General features: G+C 40.8%; 1 protein-coding gene across 1 annotated transcript in view; it reads left to right on the forward strand.

The window, feature by feature from the left end:
* LOC114397610 (BEACH domain-containing protein C2-like) overlaps positions 1-23,419 on the forward strand; it is a 63,239-nt gene that overhangs the window by 10,734 nt on the left and 29,086 nt on the right. The window contains exons 4-8 of the mRNA XM_028359728.1: positions 7,200-7,898; positions 8,234-8,368; positions 18,625-18,729; positions 18,933-19,046; positions 19,958-20,034. Of these exons, the coding sequence (XP_028215529.1) occupies positions 7,200-7,898; positions 8,234-8,368; positions 18,625-18,729; positions 18,933-19,046; positions 19,958-20,034 (1,130 nt within the window). The remainder of the gene's footprint in view (positions 1-7,199; positions 7,899-8,233; positions 8,369-18,624; positions 18,730-18,932; positions 19,047-19,957; positions 20,035-23,419) is intronic.

A 23,419-nucleotide genomic window follows, 5' to 3' on the forward strand; every position in this document is an offset into this window, starting at 1 on the left:
ATGGACCATGTCAAAGCCAGCCACCAGCACTTCCACCTGTTGATCCTTATTCCAACAGCCAATCCAGATATGTGTTGGAGGAAATGTTGTCTTGGGTTTTGCGGAAAAGCACCTACAATATTCACCCAAGACAAAGATTCCCACCAAATGGGAAGGATTTTGCTGCAATGGAAAAATAAATGACCTGCATCCTCCTCCATGCTGCTGCAGAAAGGACAACGCCTATCATTTATCTCAACTTGCCGCAGTTGTAGGTTTATTGTTGTCGGTAGTCTATCTCTGAGTAATCTCCATGCAAATGTTGAAATTTTGCTTGGGACCTTTAGTTTGCACAATTCCTCAAAAGCTCCATCCTGAGTCCCCTCTATTGTTTCCCCCCTCAATATATTATAAGCACTTTGTGCCGAGTATTGACTGCTTGGATCTGCTGTCCACACCGAATCATCTCTTCTCTGTGGCTGAATTGGCTTGCCTTCAACATCTTTTAGGAATGAAACAACCATGTCTATCTCATTGTCAAACAGTGGTCTCCTCCAAATGAAATCCCACTCCCACCCTGTGTCCTTGTGGACTCCCATCTGCTGGATAATTTGATTTTGCTGACAAGAGATAAGGTACAGGCTAGGGTATTTTGCTAGTAATGTTCCCTCTTCGCCAATCCAGTTGTCCTCCCAAAACTTAATTCTATCACCACACCCGACCCTCCACAATGTTCTATTTTGGAATGCATCTTCATGTTACGGATGTTGAGAAACCGTCTTTAAGTCCCTCCACCATATGGATTCGATGTTGTCTAGTGGTGCTTCATTCAAGCTCCTCCATCCACCATATTTAGACTCCAATACCCTGACCCACAATTGTCCTTGATGCTGAAATAGATTTCACTTCCATTTTCCAAGCAGTGCAAGATTGAAAGTGTTTATATCCTTGATTCTCAATCCCCCTTTTTCTTTTAAGGCACACTGTGTCCCATTTGATCCAGGCTATCTTATTTTGCTCAGATGCACCACCCCATAGGAATCTTCGCTGTAAGCTCACCAACTTGTCCACCACCCTTTTAGGGACCCTGAAAAAGGAAAAGAAATAAATAGGAATGATGTTAAGACCGATTGTATAAGAGTCACTCTCCTCCCGAAAGAAAGGTGTCTTTACTTCCATTTCGCTAATTTTCTCTCACACTTGTTGAGAATAGGATCCCACATCTAACATCTTCCTGGATTTGCTCCAATAGGTATGCCTAGATAGATAAAAGGAATGGACAACAAGCTACAGTTGAGAGAATTTGCTGCATCAAGTTTCCACTGTTCTGACATGTCAAAAGCTCCAAAACTGCTTTTTACAAAGTTAATTTTGAGGCCTGATACAAGTTCAAAGGTCTTCAAAATTGATTTGATTGCCTTGACATTCTCCATAGATGCCTCACCAAAAAATAGTGTCATCCGCATATTGGAGGATACTGATTTCCACTTTGTTTGAGCCCACTGGGAATCCCCTAAATAGGTTTTTCCCTATAGCTTTTCTCACCAGTCCATTTAGAGCTTCAGCGACAATGTTAAAGAGAAGGGGTGCTAATGGATCCCCTTGCCTAAGTCCTCTTTGTGGGATGAACTCAGACGAGGGGCTACCATTCACCAGTACCGAAATAGATGCAGATTTTAGGCATCCCTCTATCCATTGGATCCATTTGGAGCAGAAGCCCATCCTTCTCAGCATGTAAAATAGGAAATCCCATGAAACTGAATCATATGCCTTCTTTTTTTTTTGTTTTTTTTTTTATCAGCAAAAATAATATATTTATAAAAGTACCAGAGGTACTGAAAAAATACAGAGATAGTTCCATGCTCATTGTTCCATTAAAAACTACACCAGTTTGAAGAGGAACCATTGAATGGCTACAAAATAAAACTAAAGATCTGCCGCAACTCCTACTGGGAGCCACTGAGGCGTAGCCCAAAAAACCTTCTCTAATATGAGATGACCAAAGATTAAAAGGGAGCTTAAAATCCTTATCCAGATTTGAGAGCCAAGACCACACTAAAAAAACTGCATCATCATATGCCTTCTTGTAGTCAACTTTGAAAACAATGCATGACTTTTGACTTCTCTTGGCTTCCTTAACCACCTCATTTGCTATCAACGCACTGTGTAACAAATGTCTTCCCTCTATGAATGCAGATTGCTTTCCATCTATGATGAGTGACATGACTTTCTTCAATCTGTTAGCCAGCAGCTTGACCACTATCTTGTATATACAACCTATCAGTGAAATAGGTCTGTAGTCATTCAGAAGTTGTGGATCCGTCACCTTAGGAATTAGGGCTATAAAAGATGCATTGCAGCCCCTTGAAAAAATTCCATTGACATAGAATTCATCCAAAAATCGAAGGACATTAGGTTTGATTATATGCAAAAATTTCTTGATGAATTTGAAGTTAAGTCCATCTGGGCCTAGACTTTTCTCACTCTTGCAGTCTTATACAACATTTTTCACCTCATCCTCCTGAAAGCGCTCCAATAGCATATCATTTTGTTGTCGGCCTATGGTCTGGAAGCAGATACCATCCAACCGGGGTCTATCTTGATTAGATTCTTGAAATTGGTGCAGGAAGAATAATCTGACTGCCTCTTTGACTCTTGCCGGTTCTTCAGTCCAAGATCCGTCAATCATCACTCCTTTCAGACAATTATTTTTGCGGCTCGCATTCATCATCAGATGGAAGTATCATGAGTTGCAATCACCTTCTTTAATCCATCTAGATCTCGCCTTCTGTCTTAGTAGGGACTCATGTGATTGAGCCGCTACCCACAATTCTTCCTGAAGCTGCTTCCTGATCAACACTTCTTGAGGAGATAAGTGTCTATCAATTGTGTCCTCTTCCAACTTGTTACTCATCCTCAATCTTCTTGTATTTCTTAAAAATATCACTGAAGCGTTCTCTATTCCATACCTTCAGCCTTTCTTTCAGTCTTTTAATTTTTTCTTTAAGAACATACCTTCTCCAACCTCGTTGCTGGTTAGAGGTCCAAGATTCCTGAACAGTTTTCTTGAATGGGTTGTCCAAGAGCCAACAGTCAAGGATCCTGAAAGGTTTGGGACCCTAATCTACAAACTTGGATCTGAGCAAAATTGGACAATGATCAGAGAAGTTCCTATCCAATGTATGCTGGGTGCTTCCAGGCCATTTGGCAAGCCATTCTGGAGATACCAGGAATCTGTCCAACTTGCTCCTAGCAGCTCCATTCGGTCTGAACCATGTGAATTTTCTTCTCACCCATGGCACTTCCTCTACCTCCAGCTCTTCAATCCATTCATTGAACTCCCTAATGTTGTTTTCCCCCATCCAATCTTTCTGATGAAATTCTGATGTTATTGAAATCACCCAATATGCACCATAATCCCCCATGATTTAGGTTTTTCAGTTGCTTAACACTGTCCCATAGAACTCTCTTATTCTGAATATCACATGGTGAATAGATGTTGATAACATGAACTTGCTGTGCCTCCTTAAGCCACTTCCCTACTAGCATTATGAAACCATTTCCAATGACCTTCCTTTCTAGCTTGAATGTTTTTTCACTCCATATACATAGAATTCCACTTGCTGAGTTAGATGCAGGATGTGCTTCCCAACTAACTTCAGAATCCCCCCACAATGCTTGATACATGAATTTCTCAATTACCTCCTTTTTTGTCTCCTGGATATAGATCATGTCTATGTGCTGTTTGTTGACCATTCTTCTAATTGTTGGCCATTTGACTCCCCTCCCTAGCCCTCTGACATTGTATGTGATAATGTTCATGGGGTACTTCTCCTATTTCCCAATCTCTCTGCCTTTTTCTTATCTCTTTCCTCCATTTCCATTATTTTCTCCACATAATTCCTTTGCAATGACCCGCAAGTGACCCCCAATTCTTTTGCCATGTTCCATAAAGCTGTTGCCTCTTGCTTTTGAATGTTGGCTTGCATCCTCAGCTGCATCTTGTGCTGATGCGTCATCCAGGTGGGCATTTATTTTGTCTTGGTTAGTACCACACTTATCTTTGTTCTCCTGATGGTGTTGTTGTGGGCTTGATAATATTAGAGCCGTGGCTGTGTCTAAAATTACACCAGCTGCACAGCCCAAGTCGAGTTGCTTTTTGTACCACCTTTTTCGCGAGTATACCTGCCATGCACTAGTTGGGTCAGCTTTGTTTGTTTGTGGGCTAGAGATATGTTGTTGTGTTGTTGCAGTGGGGGTGTGGGTAACAAAGCCCAATCCAGTTTTAAACTCTCCCTCAGGGTCACGTGTCTCCTTTAATTTAAATATTTTTCTCCCCGAGATACCTCAATTCCTTTCCCTTTCACAGTTTCCTTTTTCTTGCATTAGCTCAGTCCTCTCTGTAGGGATTATGTTCCCCATGCTCTGCACTCCACCGTTTTTGTGTGTATTGCCTTCTCGGTCAACTGGGACCAAGCGATGGCGCGCGGGCTGATCCTCGTGGGTAGCTGTTGAGTAGTCAGCTCTGTCCCTTGTCTGCTTGGAATCCTGTACCCACTGGATAATGTCTTTACCTACAATGAGGTTGAAGTGGTTGTTCCCGACGGGTAAAAGCGTGATTTGCATTTCCTTTTGGTCCATCGGGTAAAAGCGCGAGCTCGTGGATCTTTGTTCCCGACGATGAGATTGGGGTGGTTGTTGTCAACGTGTCGGTGTTTCCCGGCACCACCGTGAACTGCGAGTCATCTTCCCTCTCCATCCTGCATATCATTTCCTTCAACGGCGTTCCGGCGTCGCTTTTGTCAGTTTCTAGTTCCTCCGATGACCCGAAATCGCTCCTGCGCTAGCAATGACATATGTCTGAGCTGTTTCCACATTCCTCCACTACGTGTACACTATATACCTCCCCTTGGACGTGTACGTTGACAGTGTGCTGTATTACTGACCTCCACGGTGTTTTGATAAGCACCCGTGCCCTGTCCATCCTTTGAACCTCCTCGACGTCGTCGTCCACGTCCACCATGTCCCCAATGTTAGCCACTATCTTCTTAATTTGCTTCGTATCCCAGGCCAGTAATGGGATTCTCAACAGTGGACCCAAGTCAACTTGTACCCTGTGTGCAACCTCGGGTTCCACTTCTCCAGGGAGTGGAACAGAGAAGCCCCTCCTTCGTTTTCTTCCTCAATCATTTGTTGTGCTTTGTCGTTAGTGAGGCCGAGTAGCAGAACCATATCGTCCCCCATATACTTCAGTGAAATATCAGTTCCGATGTCCCAAAGTAAGTTGTCTTCAACTTTGTCGAACATCGCCAAATTTTTTTGTCTCCCCACCCAGGCATCGTTGAGCCACTTGTTCCCCGTCAGTGGTATGTCGAGATACACCGATGATCGCAATCCTTCACGGCTATGATTTTCGTTGTTTGATGTTCTCCTTTGGTTTGAGCTTCTATTTTTCCTCGCCACGACCTCCGCGTACGAACCTTGATTCATTCTTGGGTATGGGTGTCTTCGACGGGGTGCCTCCTTTTCATTTTGCTCATCATATTCCCCTCGTTTAGCTTCTGGTATTGTCTTTTCAAACCTGACTCCCAAATTTTGGGATGTTGGCACACATCTTTATCCTGCCAAGGACGATGTTGTCTAGTTTCCTTTCTAGACTGTGCACATCCTCCTCCCCTTTAAATCTAGCAGAACCATACCTCCTACCATTCTTGTTTCGTTGTTTGGAGATGAAAATCTCCCTTACATCGCCCAGCTTTTTGAAATGGTACCACAGGTCTTTCTCAGTTGCATCCTCAGGGAATCGGGTGAAGTAGAAGGATGCTATGTCTTTCTGGTCCCTCCAGTTTGCTCGATTGTAGCTCTGTCGTTGTCCATTCCTATTCCCGACGTAGTTCCGACGGGGATCCTCTCTCAATCTGACTCTCTCCCACCCACTGTTTCTCACTCTCTATCCCTTATCTATATCTCTCTTCTGTTGCTTTTGCTTAATAAGAGAGAATTGTCTTTTAGCATTGGTAAAGGGAATAAGGAATTTTATACAAAAAGAATTGTTGAATGTAATAAATAAGAACTATATCACAAACAATAAATTAGTAACATATTCTAGCCAAAGTATCTATCACCAATGTAAAGGGAATAATGTGTCTACTTTTCTTGCCTAGATGGGTTTGGGTCTGAATGTTTTCTGTTGAGTATGTGTGTTATTTTGGAGGGTAGCACTCTGGTGCCTTGTATTTCTACTATTTGGTACCTCTGGTACTGTTTTACCTATTAATGATATATATATTTTCTGCCTTCCAAAAAAAAAAAAAAAAGGGAATAATGTGTAGAAGGACCATAGATGAACTGAGGAAATAATGGCTCCGGTGAACTGAGAGGAACATTAACCAGAAATCAAGAGAACAAAGAAAGAGAAGGCACAATTGGCTGGAGAGGTTACATGAGAAAATTAAAGTCCAGAACAGGGGGAGAGGAAGCACAGATGGGCTGGTTGCACAATCAGTGGAGTTCGAGGATATGGTTGCACAGTTCATTCAGTTTTGTAGAGCAGAGGTTGTTCGTCTGTAGAACAAGTTGTTAAGGTTATTTGAGTCCCTTAACAACTTAACCAAAACACTTAGGTTTCTTTTGAAAGAATAGGACCTAAACCGCCTTTTCTGCCATGGCCTCATATGGCAAAGGCGGCTTCAATGAAAAACTTGCAATGCCATTGATGTCTAATGGAATTTTGTTCAACTACTGCAATGCCATCATGGGATGGTGCTGCCATGGCTCCGTGGCTTCTAATTGAGAGCACTGCGACGTGGTGATGGTGGTTGTGGGATCTATTCATGGTATCAGTCTCTTCACTCATGATAGTAAGGTCGTGTACATCTATTTCAGTTTAAACCCCACACTTGTGGGAGCCATGCATTGAGCTGCATTTCATATGGCACAGTAAGGCCAGCAGTTTGTGAAACACCCAGCTGGCTGAATACCTCTAGTAATTCCAGGTTACTAATAGGTTGTTATATTTTGCTGTATATTGTGTGTTAGACTGACATATTTAATGCAAGTAATATGCATGTTCTGGCTATTATGAATCTCATGTTAAGTTATTCTTTTTAAGTTTGTAAAATCTTGAATGCCACATATAATACAATTATGCTTTGGTTTGATTTTTATTTTTTTTATTTTTTAGATAAAACTGTACTAATTTATTATTTCCTCATTTTCAGGTTGCTAGGGTGTTGCATCTTTTCTACAGGTTGGTTGTCCAGCCAAATACATCTAGAGCTCACACATTTGCGGAAGAATTCCTAGCATGTGGTGGCATAGAAACTCTTCTTGTTCTGCTCCAGAGGGAAGCTAAAGCTGGAGATAGTTGTGTTCTGGAATCATTGTCAATGAATCCTGAACCTCAAAAATCTGAGATTGATAGTGGTAATGAAATGACAAAAGGAAGTCAGGAGGATGATGGGTCAAAGGACAAAAGTGAAGCCATCATACAAGACAATGACCAAGGTTTTCTATCTGTTGATAGTGGTAGTAGCCCTGATCCTAGTTCTCCTGATGTTAACAGTGACAGGATATTTGCCTCTGAAATTCCTTCTGCCAAGAATTTGGGAGGCATAAGTCTATCCATTAGTGCAGACAGTGCTAGAAAAAATGTTTACAATGTTGATAAAAGTGATGGCATTGTTGTTGGGATCATAGGTCTCTTAGGTGCTTTAGTAGCTTCAGGACATCTGAGATTTGGTTCCCGTGCTGGTCCTGATACAACAAGCAACCTTTTGGGTGTTGGACTCCATGACAAAGGTGGTACTATGTTTGAAGACAAGGTTTCTCTTCTACTTTATGCTTTACAGAAGGCTTTTCAAGCAGCACCCAACAGGCTAATGACTAACAATGTTTACACAGCTTTGTTGGCTGCCTCGGTATGGCTACCTTCCTTCATCATTTCCCTACTCTATATTCATATAATGTTGTGCAAATGGCAACTATCTTTTCTTTTTATTTTTTTATATAAAAGTTATATCTGCAATGTCTTTGCCATGCTTTATTCAGTATAAGCCCATTCATTTTTTACCATTATAAGCTTATATATTGTTCTTAAAATTTTCAGCATATCTGCATAAATATTCAACAATATTAATATGTTTGCATTTGAAAAATGTCATTAGGTGATCAAGTTTCTAAATGGTAATAATATCCTCTTGAGCTGATGTTTTCATTTTCCTTGTTCTTTTGGTTTCCTTTCTTTCCATTTCAGATCAATGCCTCTTCTGCAGAGGATGGGCTAAACTTTTATGATTCTGGTCATCGCTTTGAGCATTCACAACTTTTATTGGTGCTTTTGCGTTCCCTTCCATTTGCACCTAGGCCACTACAGAGCAGAGCACTGCAGGTATTAGCCTAACAGTGCTCATTTTTTACAACATGCATCTAATGTTTATAAATTGCATTTAATTTGATTTATGAGGTGTCTGCTGTTTCATGTGTTTTTGCTCTTGCTTGTTGCATGTAAGTGGACTTCTCAATATAGCTTACTTGTTCATTGATGTACTGCTAAATTTTTTTTTTTTGCTCAGCAAAAATATATATTTTATTAAGCTGTAGTAGTACCAGTAGTACTATAATTACATAACATGAGATAGGGATCCATCTGGTTCCAGTTTTTCATAGAACCAAGCTAGATCCACATTAAGTTACATAAATTCAGCATCACCCATCCCCTCCTAGTTACTAAATCCTTCCTTTAGATTAGAGGACCATTGGTTAAAATGTAGTGCAAAATCCTTCTCCATGGATTTGATCCACGTCCAGATTAAGAGAATTGCATCGTCCAGCATTTTGCTTGCATCAAAACTTGCATTTTGGAAAACTATTTTATTTCTGTGCTGCCAAATTGTCCATGTTAGAGCAATCCACCAGCATTTCCATCTTGTGGACTTCTTTCCATCAGCAGTCCCGTTTCCATGCTGCAGGTAGTGATCCCTAGGGTTTTGAGGCAGTGCTGTAGCAAGGTTAACCCAGGACAATGACTCCCACCATAGAGGGAGGATGTTGCTGCAATTGAAGAATAAGTGAGCAGCCTCCTCCTCTTTAATTTTGCAGAAAGGGCACAGCATATCATTTACCATCACTTGTCTCCTTCTAAGGTTTATCTTTGTTGGTAGTCTATCCTTGATTAACCTCCATGCAAACACTGCTGATTTGGCTGGAATTTTGAGTTTCCATAGCTCCACAAAGTCAGAATTCTGGTCTGCCCCCATTAATTCTCCCCAAATCAGGTCATACCCACTTTTTGTTGAATAATGTCCACATGGGTCAGGTTTCCAAATCCAGTTATCTTCCCTTTGAGGGCGTATTTGCTGCTGTGATATCTCTCCAAGAAAAGTATCCGCCATTGCTACTTTGCAATCAAAAAGAGGCCTCCTCCAGTTGAACTTCCATTCCCATCCGGTGTTCGTGTTGCTCCCCATCTGCATGATGATTTGCTTTTGTTGGCATGAGATTTGATACAGCCTTGGGTATTTCTCCATTAATGGTAAATCATTATCTGTCCAACGATCCTCCCAAAATCTAAACTTATCACCCCCACTCATCTTCCATGTTGTTTCCCTTTTAATTACATTGTTATGCTACTGTTGCTGTATTGTGACCAGGTCCTTCCACCATGTGGATTCATGACTGCCTCTTCTTCCTTCCTCCAATGTCCTCCACCCACCATACTTCGAGTAAATTATTTTGGCCCATGGTTCCTCCTGCTTGTGAAAGAGATCCCAATGCCATTTCCCCAACAAAGCTGAATTAAAGGTCCTGAGATCTTTGATGCCAAGGCCACCTTTGTCTTTTGGTAGACAAATTGTCTTCCAATTGACCCATGTGATCTTCCTATGCTCCGGTCCCCTTCCCCATAGAAATCTTCGCTGAATGACTTCCAATTTGACTATTATTTTTTAAGGAACCCTGAAAAAGGAGAAAAAATAAATAGGAATTATTGTTAGTACTACATTAATGAGAGTCACTCTCTCCCGAAGGATATGTGTCTGTGTTTTCATGTGGCTAGTTTTCTCTCACATTTTCTGATTATAGGGTCCCAAAACTCACTACGTCTTGGGTTATCCCCAATGGAGATACCCAGATACTTGAATGGCAAGGACAAGATTCTACAATTAAGGTATTCAGCCGCCTCCTTCCGCCATTGATCAGATTTCACTATTACCCCAAAGCTGCTCTTTGCAAAATTTATCTTTAACAGATGCAAGGTCGAAACTTCTCAATATGGACTTAATTGCCTTCACATTCTGCATTGTGGCTTGACCAAAAAATATGGTATCATCTGCATACTGTAATATGTTAACTGGTGTTTTGTTTTTTCCCACAAGGAAGCTGCTGAAGAGGTTCTTATCCAGTGCTTCTCTCATTAGACCAGTTAAACCTTCCGCAACAATATTGAAAAGTAAAGGCACTAGTGGGTCACCTTGCCTTAGGCCTCTATGTGGAATGAATTCATGTGTGGGGCTGCCATTAACCAGAATAGAGACCGAGGCTGATTTAAGACATCACTCTATCCAGCATATCCACTTGGGGTAGAATCCTAGTCTCTTCATCATATATGATAAGAAAACCCACGAGACTAAGTCGTATGCTCTTTCATAGTCCACTTTGAACACTAGGCATGGCTTATAGCACCTCTTCGCTTCCTCCACTGCCTCATTAGCAATCAGCACGCTGTGCAACAATTGTCTTCCACTTATGAATGCTGACTGTCTCTCATCAATTATATCTAGCATCACCTTCTTCAATCTATTCGCTAGGAGCTTAGCCACAATCTTATAAACACAACCTATTAGTGAGATAGGTCTATATTCATTAAGATTTTGTGGATCTTTCAGCTTTGGGATCAGAGCAATAAAGGATGCATTGCTGCCCCTCGGGAAGACCCCATTTGCATGGAATTCAGTAAGGAACCGGGTGATGTCAGACTTTAATAACTTCCAAAATTGTTTTATGAATTTGAAGTTTAAACCATCCGGTCCTGGGCTTTTTTCACTTCCACAATCCCATATTGTCGCCCTTATTTCTTCCTCAAGAAAACTTCCCACCAACATGTCGTTTTGCTGCTGTCCAATACCACAGAATCTGGTTCCATTAAGGACTGGTCTGCGCTGCTCAGGTTTGATGAATCTATTGTTGAAGAAGCTGCGAACCTCCTCTTTCACTCTTATGGGGTCATCTACCCATGATCCATCAATGAGTACTCCTTTAAATGCATTATTTGTGTGTCTAGAGTTCAACAACAAGTGGAAGTAGTGTGAATTACAGCCCCCCTCCTTAATCCATCTTACTCTCGCCTTTTGTCTCATCAAAGACTCATGTGAATGTGCCGCTAACCATAATTCCTCCTGTAGTTTTTTGTGGGTCATCAATTCATGAGAGGTTAGCTGTCTGTTAGTACTTACATCTTCCAGACTGTTTAGATCTGCCTCAATTCTTTGTACCTTCTTGAGTATATCTCCATATTGCTCCCTGTTCTACACCTTCATTGCCTCCTTGAGTTTTTTAATTTTTACTTTGAGTGCAAAGTTCCCCCAGCCCCTTGATTGTGTATTTGTCCAACACTCTCTGACTATTTGTTCAAAAGATTTATCCTTCAACCAGCAATCAAACATCCTAAACGGTTTTGGCCCCCAATCAATGATTTTAGCACTAAGTAGAATGGGGCAATGGTCTGAAAAGTTCCTGTCCAAGGTGAAACTGGTGCAACCTGGCCATTTGTGAAGCCATGCCATTTGTGAAGCCATTTGTGGGATACAAGGAACCTGTCTAATTTGCTCTTAGCAGTCGTGTTTGGTTTGAACCACGTGAATTTTCTTACCACACTAGGTATTTCTTCGAAGTCTATGTCAGCTATCCATTCATTGAAATCATTGATGTTGTTGGCTTCCACTCCCCTATGAGACACACCCTCTCTTTCAGAGTGGTGCCTGATGCTGTCGAAATCACCAAGGAAGCACCACAATCCTTCAGGATCATGTTGTCTCAGCTGCTTGAGTGAATCCCATAGTTCCCGCTTGTTTTGACTATCACATGGGGAATATATGTTTACTACAGATGCTTTCTGATTTTCTTGGGTCCAAACTCCTTCCAGTAGGATGAAGCCTCTTCCCCTTACCCTTTGTTCCGCTTTGAAAGCTTGTTCATTCCAAATACACAGTAGTCCTCCAGCTGTATTTATTGCTGGCTGATATTCCCATCCAACATCCAAATCACCCCACATAACCTGGCACATAGCCTTATCGATTTGCTCCTTCTTGGTTTTTTGAAAGCATAACATGTCTACTTTGTGTTTCCTGACCAACCTCCTTATTGCAGCCCATTTGACCCCTCTCCCAAGCCCTCTGACATTGTAGGATACAATATTCATGATAAAGTGTGTCTGTCTCCCAATTCCTCTGCCTTCTTCTTGTCTCTGTTCTCCATATCAATGATTTTGTTGATGATTATGACCAGGTCTGAATCGCTAGACACCCCCATGATTTTTGTGAGCTCCCATTGAGATGATGCCTCTTCAATCTGGCCTTCGTTGGGTCCCTTAGATTTTAAAAGCAACATTGGATTGTTTTCTATGATTTGTTGTGATGCTCCTCTGTCCATGGAAGATATGTGTGATGGATAACCTGTAGCTGCTGCTGATGTTGTAGCCGCGCCCATTATAGATTCCTGATGGGTAAGTGGGTTAGTCTCGCCCAATTTGAGGTGATTCACACTCTGTTGGGCCTCCTTCTGTTTGCACCACCTTTTCCTAACAAACACCTTCCACTCCCTTCTGCCCTCAGTTGTTTGATGAGATGGGCTGGCATTGTTGTGTTGTGAGTTGTTGGCACTGGTGTGGTTAGTAAGGCCCACCTCAGTAGTTGGCCCGTCTTCAACAGGTTGAGTGTCACGTGCCACTTTTGAGGACATTAGATACATGTTGGTGTTTTCATGATGTGGTGGGCTGGCTGTTGTGTGGTTAATAAGGCCCACCTCAGAAATTGGCACAATCTCATTAGTTTGGGTATTACGTGGCATTTTTGAGTGCATTTGTGACCTGTTGGGATTTTCGTGGTCAACTCCCATATGACCTTGGGCAGGCTCAACGGCTCTTTCCTTTCCTGCGTAACTTGAACATCCATCAGCTACTGACAACATTTCTCTGCTCCCCTGACCTTTCTTCTCTGGTGCCTCATGCATATTATCTTCACCAATATGAGCCACTGACTCTGCGATAGAATGTGCCACAGATTTCTGCTTCTTTGCTATTTCCATGTCTGTCTGCGCACGATTGTCGATATTGGGTATTTGTGCCCAGCTTCGTTGTGCATTACCCACTGTGTTCTCCCTGGCTCGAGGACTTTTGGATAAAAGCAGGAGCTATTTGCTGTCAGCGACATCCTTCTGGTCGCCGTCGAGGCTGTTTGGTGGGTGCCGGAAGATATGGGTTGATGACGTTCTGTAAACAGTGAGTCGCTGTCATTGTCATCGGACTCGATGTCTTCTGATGAGTCTGTGGCTCTTTGATCAAGGTAGGTGCGCGTTCCGACGTCACTCAACCCCTCTTCAATGATGTACACATTATGTACCTCCCCACCGATCTTAACTGTGACTGTGTGATGGAAAAGTGATCTCCATGGAGTTCTTATTAGAATTTTGGCCCTATCTAACCTTCTCAACTCTTCAACATCATCGTCGACGTCGATAAGGTCACCAACTACGGCCAAAGTAGACTATGAACTAGCCTATGATTCAGTATCCTGGGCCTTCCTATCAGATATGTTGAAGAGACTTGGATTCTGTCCTAAGTGGATTTGTTGGACCGAGGGATGCCTTAAATCCGCCTCGATTTCTGTCCTGGTTAATGGTAGTCCTACAAATGAATTCTTACCTCAAAGAGGTCTTAGACAAGGTGACCCACTCGCGCCTCTCCTTTTCAATATTGTAGCTGAAGGGTTAACTGGCTTGATGAGAGAAGCACTGGATAAAGGAATATGTAGCAGCTTCCTGGTTGGGAAAAACAACATACCAATTAACATACTACAGTACGCAGATGACACAATATTTTTTGGGGAAGCTACAATGCAGAATGTCAAGACAATTTAATCCATCCTAAGAAGTTTTGAACTTGTATCCGGGTTAAAGATAAACTTTGCTAAGAGCAGTTTTGGAGTAATTGGGAAGCCAGAGCAATGACGGTTTGAGGCAGCTGAGTACCTTAACTGTAGAATCCTATCTTTGCCTTTCTCTTATTTGGGCCTCCCCATCGGGGATAACCCAAGACGTAGTGAACTTTGGGATCCTCTAATTAGAAAATGTGAGAGAAAACTAGCCTCTTGGAAACACAAACACATATCCTTTGGGGGGAGAGTCACTCTCATTAATGCAGTCCTAACAACAATTCCTATTTATTTTCTCTTTTTTCAGGATACCTTCAAAGGTAATTGCCAAATTAGAAGCCATCCAAAGACGTTTTCTATGGGGAGGGGGATCAGAAGAGAGGAAGATTGCTTGGGTCAATTGGAAGACGGTATGTCAACCAAAGGACAAAGGCGGCCTTGGAATTAAAAACCCTAGGACTTTTAATGCAGCTCTATTGGGGAAGTGGAGATGGGATCTATTCTCTAAGCAGGAGGAGCCATGGGCAAAAATTATTGAATCAAAGTATGGCGGATGGAAGGCATTGGAGGAAGGCTCAAGAGGAAATCAACAATCCTTGTGGTGGAAGGACCCGATCTTAATTCAGCAACAGCAGCAGAATTTAGTAATAAAAAAGGACACTGTTTGGAAGGTGGGGGGGTGACAAATTCAGATTTTGGGAGGATCCTTGAACATCCAACTCTATTCCTCTAATGGAGAAGTATCCAAGGCTGTATCATATCTCATGTCAACAGAAGGCACTCATTATGCACATGGGGACCAGCAACAACAACGGATGGGAATAGAATTTCAACTGGAGGAGGGATCTCTTTGAATCTGAAATAGCATTGGCGGACACTTTCATTGGGGAATTATCACAGCAACAAGTTCAACCTCACAGGCAGGACAATTGGATTTGGAAGCATGATCAAACCGGACATTACTCTTCAAAAAGTGGGTATGATCTGGTTTGGGGAGAACTAATGGGGGCAACCCAGATTTCTGACTTTGGGGACCTATGGAAGCTATAAATCCCAATTAAATCAGCTGTATTTGCTTGGAGGCTGATAAGAGATAGATTACCAATTAACCTTACAAGAAGACAGGTGATGCTGAATGACACCATGTGCCCACTTTGCAGACTTAAAGAAGAAGAGGCTCATCACTTATTCTTCAACTGCAGCAGTACCCTACCTTTATGGTGGGAGTCTTTGTCCTGGGTTAGTGTCTCAACAGCAATGCCACAAAACCCAAGAGACCATTTCCTACAGCACACAATTGCGACAGCTGAAGTAAAGAATTCCACAAGATGGAAATGTTGGTGGATCGCCTTGACATGGCCAATTTGGAAACACAGAAACAAAATAGTGTTCCAAAACCACACGTTTAATGGAAGTAGACTGTTGGATGATGCGGTTCTGCTACTTTGGACGTGGGTCAAAACCATGGAGAAGGATTTTAATACACATTTCAATCAATGGTCCTCAAACTTAAAGGAAGCTTTCACTAGCTAGATGGGGTTTGGAGCTTTTGTAATCATGTATTTCCTGCAACTACAATAGCTTGGTTTTGTGAATACACAAGAACTAGATATTCAGTTACTTTAAACATGTATCTTTCTAGTACCTCTGGTACTATTCTTCTTAATAACATCCTATTTTTGCTGAGCAAAAAAAAAAAAAAACTGCGGCCACTATTTTTCGAATGTTTCCTATGTCCCATACTTCTAGAGGGACTCCCCAGCATTGGACCCATATCAACCTATAGCCCGACCTCATCGTCGGATTCCACTTTTCTAGAGAGTGAAATGGTGATGTGCCGTGTTGGGTTTCTTCGTTGATGATTTCCTCTGCTTTGGAATCCTAGAGCCCAAGGAGGAGTATCATGTTATCGCCGATATATTTTGGCTCCACGTTTTCTCCTATCTCCCAGGGTAGGTCGTCCTCGATTCTTTCGAATGCCCCTAGTTTCTTTAGCCGTCCCACCCATGCGTCTGTGCCATTTCCTCTCCCCCACTGCAACTTCAAGTTGGACCGACGATTGTGACTCAATATGTCTGGGGTGTGGAGGTTGGAGGTGCTTCCTCTGTCCGACATCCGTTTTGGTAGTGGATACCACCTTCGCATATGACTTGAGAGGGGTCCTGTATTGCATTGCCATGTGTCGCGCATTTGTCACTTCATTGTTGTGTCCTTCCGTTTGGGTCCTAGGTTTGGCAGTATACTCCTCGAACTTCATCTTTCCTCTCCCATACTTTGGAACGTTGACATACAGCTTGAGTCCATCAACTATGATATTATCAAGCTGTCTTTCTAATTTGCGTTCATCGGATATCCCTTTGAACCTTACGAATCCATATCTTTTACCCCCTTTGTTCCTATGGTTGGGGATGAAGATCTCCCTCACATCCCCCCATTTCTTGAACTTGGCCCAGAGATCCTTCTCTGTTGTGTGTTCAGGGAAACTTGTGAAGTAGAATGTTGTGATATCATCCTTCTCCCTCCAGTTTGCATGGTGATACCTTTGAGGTTATCCAGGCCTGGTGTAAACGTAGTTTGTTTTGGGATCCTCTCTCGTTCTCTCCCCTTCTCTCTGTCTTCCTCTTCCTCTGATCAAAGTGGTCCACTCACTCTCCTTCCCTCTCTCTCTGTCTCTCTCTCAGTTTCACTCTCTCTCATCTCTCTGCACTAGTTATATATTATTTGAATAAGTTGAATGGTAACTATCATGTTGACAGTTTAGGGGTAGATTCCTTTATCAGCAGAGGACAGAACAAATACAATAGCAGTAGGGGTAGATTCTAAATTGTAGCCATAGCTTGGTTCCTTCTCAGACTATGTTCAGTCTGTTTTCAGGCACCATTCGTATGAGCTTTCCTATTTATGTACTTTAGTACCTCTGGTACTCCTTTATATATATATATATATATATATATATATATATATATATATTACTTTTGCTGATAAAAAAAAATGTTGACAGTTTAGGGCAGAAAGTTAGGAGCAGTTACATCCTGCTAAATTTATGCATTTGGATTTCTGGTATTTTATAGATTTTATTAGGCCTTAAGTTTGCTGTTATTTTAAGAGTTGAAAGATAATGGTGGAACACGACTTTTCTTGAACTAGGCTGGTACAGCACTAAAAGTAAAACTAATGACACAATTGCTTGGTATTATCTACATTTTTCTCTTATTTTAACCATGATTAGTGGCAGTTGTCCCCCCCTTCGATGATGTTTTACTTAGAATAGCTAGTCATATGCTTGTGTAGTACTTCTGTTACCTGTTACATTTAGAGTTAGTTTTAACTGACTTGTGATTTCTGTTATCAGTCGGAAAGATAACTATAACTTATATTGCAATTGATCTCAGTTAAGAGAATACTCTTGTCTGTAACAGAGTTCGGATTGCACCTCAGATCTCTCTGTTTTCTCTAGCTTTGTCACTCTTCCTCTCATTTTCTTGGAATCCCTGCCCCGATCAATGCTCAACAGTTAGGAGTTAGGGAGTTTGTTAGGACAGTTATTGTAGTTTGTGATAGGAATCAGTCTTCCCAATACTGGGAACCTTTTAAGGTTTATTCCCATAGGCCCAAAAGGACAATTGTGTCCTCTCAGAGTTAGTGGAAGTTAGTTAGAAGAGAGAGAGAGAGTGACAATTCTGTTTTAAGGGAGAAAACAAGAGAGTGGGGGATATGGTGGAATTAAGAATCAATTGGCGGTCATGTTTTTCTCTGACTTGGGGAGGAGCTTGCTCTCATTTATCTTGTATTTGCCTTTGATTACATAATACAAATTACAGCATTCTCTGTTAGGGGTTTACCTCACAGTTTGTTAGTAGAAGGGTTAGTCAGTTAGAGGGGATTTGAGAGGTAAATAAATAGGAGGAGGTTGTTAGGTAAGAGGCATTGGCATTCTACCTTGTATCTTTTGTAAATAAGCTTTTGCTCTTTGTGAAACTGAAATGAGAAATTGTTTGTGAAGGGGAAAACCTTGGAGGAGAATATGAGCATATCTCTCCTATTTTCTGTTCTTTTGCAATCAAGATTTTTTTTACTCTTGTTTTCAAATCCTGATTTCTAACATATCACATGGATTCTTTCAGAGTCCCGCTGGCAGACACACAAAGGGATAAAAAAAGGAGAATATTTTCTCCTTATGTTTTGACATAGTCCTTCTTTCCTATACATTTTCTTCTCTTATCAAATAGAACAATTAATAGGGGGTATTGTATCTTAAGTTCCGTTTTTAGAATCTCTCTCAATTTCTTTCAGATGCTATGAGAGTGGTTCTGTTCTTTTGTGGCCTTAAGTACTCTGTATCAGAGTTAGCTTAAGAAAGGTTCATGTATATGCCACAGCCATATAGAAAATTTGCTAATAGAACTTTGTCAGAGGAAGTGAGACTTCCAATTATGGATATATTCCTACTTGATATATTTATAACACCACCTAGTTTTGAGCTGGTTGTGTATGATTTCAGGATCTTCTATTTCTGGCTTGCAGTCATCCTGAAAATAGAAGCAGTCTGACAAGCATGGAGGAATGGCCTGAGTGGATTCTGGAAGTCCTGATCTCTAACTATGAGGTAATAATGTGAAGCAAAAAAAAAGTTCTTATACTTTTTCCATCTCTCTTTGTTTTTTGGTTGTCTTTGTCTCTTTAATCTTTTTGTCATACATAGACCAAAAATTCATGCCATCTTCCTGTGTACTACAGACACATATTTTAGGTTCTTGTGAAGATTCTTTAACTCTGCTACTTGTGTACTTTTGTTCAACTGTTTGACAGGTGGGTTCAAGTAAATTATCCGATTCAACAACCATTGGAGACATAGAAGACCTTATTCATAATTTCCTTAGTATCATGCTAGAGCATTCAATGCGCCAAAAGGATGGATGGAAGGTTGATATTTGTTAGAATTGCTTACTTCTTTCATGTCTACCCAATTGACGTTACTGCCAATTCTTACCCAATTTTCTTTTTAATCATGTTGCTGTTGACAGCATGCACATGCAGCAGTATGCTTGCCTGTTTCCTTTTTCTTTACTAAATCTTTGTTTCATTGGCTGGGGTCGTAACTGTTGAACATCAAATATTGGACATTTCTTGAACTTGCAATGAATATGTAAATCATTTTTTGATTCACTTGGGTTTATTTGGGCTTTAAGATGTACAAAAGACTGTTTTCTTCTTTTTCTTTTTCCCTTCATGGTAAAGGAAGAAATTTCATTCGAGTGAAGAGAAAAATACAACTGGGGGTTTATGTCTTCTAAATAAAGAAACTAAATGAATACTGGGGGTCTGAGGTTGAAAAATGTAACAGAGCTTCTTGTATTTGATAGCATATCTTGTCCTGGTTATAAAATGAAAATCTTTTGGATATTCTCTAAACCTGTTCTCTTTGAGCGATGGATTATCAATGAAGTATTGAAATTTCATTTTAATTATATTTTACTTAGTTACCACATAGTGTAGTCATAAGTCATTTTAATTAAACTTTTGTCCTGGACCTGGAATTTCTACATGGAGCAGCAATTAACTGTTGAAATATTGTGGGACTTCTTGGTGTGTGTTTGGAACTCAATCGTGTTCAACTAAATGCCAATCCATCTCCTCCCTTCCTTCTATGTTTGCTGCTTTGGAAAGTGGGATCTTTTGTTTAGAAGGCTCGAAATGGATTTCCAAACACAGCCTTAGTCATCGCATAGTATCAGTCTGCTGGAATTTCCCTTCTATTGTCCATATTTTTTGTTTGCATGATTTCTGGTTTTATAGAGTAATTCATACTGCTCTGTGCTGCTCATTGTGTCCAGGATATTGAAGCGACTATTCATTGTGCAGAGTGGCTTTCTATTGTTGGTGGATCTAGCACAAGAGAGCAGCGACTAAGGTAAGTTTATGCATCCATTATGAGCTCTTCAGTATTTACTTCTCCAGTTCTTCTGTTTTGATTGTTACAGAAATTGTGTTTGGTACCATATCATTTTTTATTTTGATGCTGTTTTGCATTGTTTCCCAACTAAACATGTTACTGTTTAGTATGAAAACATTCAATATAAAACCATTCATGAGCAGATGTAAATGTAACTGCTTAATCCTTTTAGGAGTTCAATCCTCTCTCATTCTAATAAAACTTAAATTTTAGTACAATGAAGAGCAAACCTGCTTTATCCATGCACAAACTCATGTATATATACTATTCTTGCACTATTTTTAGTCAATGCGGAACTTGGGTTTTTCCTGATAGATATACCACCAATCATGAGTTTTTACCTTACAGGTTATGCTTTTAGTATAGTTGGTCCTTGACAGTACACTTGTCTCATCATCACAAATTTGGAAGAGACCTCTTATTCTTTAAATTCTTTAGGAAGTATGTTGTTTGGAACCTATCATGTTGTCATCAATGTTGTTATTAATGGTGGATGGTGGAAAGCCCAAAATTCTCCATAAGAGGAAGCCAGAAAAAAAATAATCTGAAAACATAACAGTTATACAATAATAAAACAAAATAGAAATTAGAAAAAATAGAGAAAGAGGAAATATAAGAGTATACATTACTCGTAGTGTATTTTTTACTTAGCTGTTATTCTAAATACTATAGTTAGTGGTTAGTCAGTTTATAGTTTTTTTTTATCAGCAAAGATAAATTAGAATATATAAATAAGTACTAGGGGTACTAAGATTACAAATTTTTGGATTTCAACAGACACATGGTTTCCTAATACGAACTTGAACAGTCGAATTAGCTAACCATAAGCTGCTTACATTGTAAGCTATAGGCTACCCAGGTCCTATGCATGCTTCCCTCCCCTGATTACAAAATCCCTCTGATAGATTACTCGACCATTGATTAAAATGCATTACAAAACCTTTTTCCAGATTCCTAAACCATGACCAACACAAGAAGATTGCCTCATCCATCAGTTTGCTACCATTAAAGCTCTCATTTGAGAAAACTATCCGATTCCTATGCTGCCAAATAGTCCAGGTTAATGCTATCCTCCAACACTTCCATCTATGAGCCCTTAGTCCAGGATATCCCCCATAAGCATGTTGGAGGAAATGATGTCTCGGGTTTTGTAGGAAAGCACCTGAGATGTTTACCCAAGACAAAGATTCCCACCATAGAAGGAGGGTTTTACTGTAGTTGAAGAATAGATGAGCTGCATCCTCCTCATTGTTCCCACAGAATGGGCATAGTAAATCATTGATTTCTACATTCCTCCTTTGCAGGTTTAATTTTGTTGGCAGTCTATCTCTAATTAATCTCCAAGTGAAAAAGGATGTTTTGGTTGGGATCTTTAAAATCCATAACTCCTCAAAAACTCCATCCTGATTCTCATCTATTGATTCCCCCATCAGCAGATTATATGCACTCCGCACTGAATATTGACCACTTGAATCAGCTTTCCACACCTAGTTGTCTCGTCGATCTGGATGGATTAAACTACCTTCTATATCCCCCAAGAATCTAGCAGCCATGTCAATTTCATTGTCAAACATAGATCTCCTCCATATAAAATTTCACTCCCAGCCTGCAGTTGTGTGACTTCCCATGTGCTGAATGAGCTGTTTTTGCTGGCAGGAAATGTGGTATAGCCTAGGGTATTTTAGTCTTAGTGGATTATCATCATCAATCCATCTATCCTCCCAAAACCTGACCCTATCTCCGCACCCCACCCTCCAGGCAATTCCATTTTGAAAGAAATTACCATTTTGCGATGGCTGAAACAATGACTTTAAGTCTTGCCACCATAAAGATTCATTGCTGCCTCTTCTTTCGTCATCCATACAACTCTAGCCATCGTATTTTGAATCCAATACCCGGGCCTAGAGTTCCCCTTGGTGGTGAAACAGACTCCATATCCATTTTCCCAGCAAAGCTAGATTGAAGCTCTTGATGTCCCGGATTCCTAATCCCCCTTTTTCTTTTGGGAGACACATTGTATCCCATTTGACCCACACAATCTTCTTTTGCTCGAGTCCTCCTCCCCATAAAAAAATCGGCGTTGTATACTCACTAGCTTATCCACAACTCTGTTAGGAACTCTGAAAAACGAAAAGAAATAAATAGGAATAGATGTTAGGACTGACTTTATAAGAGTCACTCTGCCCCCAAATGAAATGTGTCTTTGTTTTCATGTTACTAGCTTTCTCTTGCACTTCTTGATGATAGGATCCCACAATTCGCAACGCCTTGGGTTTGCCCTAATTGGGATACCCAAGTATGTGAACGGTATGGACAACAATCTGCAGTTCAAATATTTTGCAGCATCCTTCTTCCATTGTTCCGGCTTCCCGATTGCCCCAAAACTGCTCTTTACGGAATTAATTTTAAGCCCCGATACGAGTTCAAAGCTCCTCAAGATGACTTTGATTGCCTTGACATTTTCCATTGATGCCTCACCGAAAAATATTGTAGCATTAGCATATTGTAGAATGCTGATTTCTACGTTGTTTCTTCCTACTAAGAATCCTCTGAATAGGTTCTTTTCCACTGCTTCTCTCATCAATCCATTTAAGCCTTCAACAACAATATTAAACAAGAGGGGTGCTAGTGGGTCCCCCTGTTTGAGTCCTCTTTGCGGGCTGAATTCAGCCAAGGGACTACCATTCACCAATACCGAGATAGTAGCAGATTTGAGGCACCCCTCAACCCAATTAATCCACCTGGAGCAGAATCCCAACCTCCGCAGCATGTATATTAGAAAATCCCACGAAACTGAATCATATGCCTTTTCATAGTCTACTTTGAACACCATGCACGGCTTTTGGCACCTTTTTGCTTCCTCAATTGCTTCATTTGCGATAAGCACGTTGTGCAGCAAATGTCTACCCCCTATGAAGGCAGTCTGTCTTTCGTCTATAATTGCTGGCAACACCTTCTTCAATCTTTTTGCTAATATCTTAGCCACAATCTTGTACATGCAGCCTATTAGCAAAATAGGTCTATATTTGTTAAGGTTTTGTGGGTCAGCAACCTTAGGGATTAGAGCAATAAAGGAGGCATTGCATCCCTTTGGAAAAATTCCATTAACAAAAATTCCTTCAAAAACCAAACAACGTCGGGTTTAATGACTTGCTAGAACTCCTTAATGAATTTAAAGTTTAGTCCATCTGGACCAGGACTTTTCTTGCTCCCACAATCCCATACAACAGTCTTTATTTCATCCTCATGAAAGCATTCCGTCAGCATATCATTTTTTTGTTGTCCAATGTTCTGAAATCTGACCCCATCCAGCTTGGGTCTAACCCACTCGTTTTCTTCAAAT

Source organism: Glycine soja, chromosome 18 (genome assembly GCF_004193775.1).
Source record: "Glycine soja cultivar W05 chromosome 18, ASM419377v2, whole genome shotgun sequence".
Classification (NCBI taxonomy): domain Eukaryota; kingdom Viridiplantae; phylum Streptophyta; class Magnoliopsida; order Fabales; family Fabaceae; genus Glycine; species Glycine soja.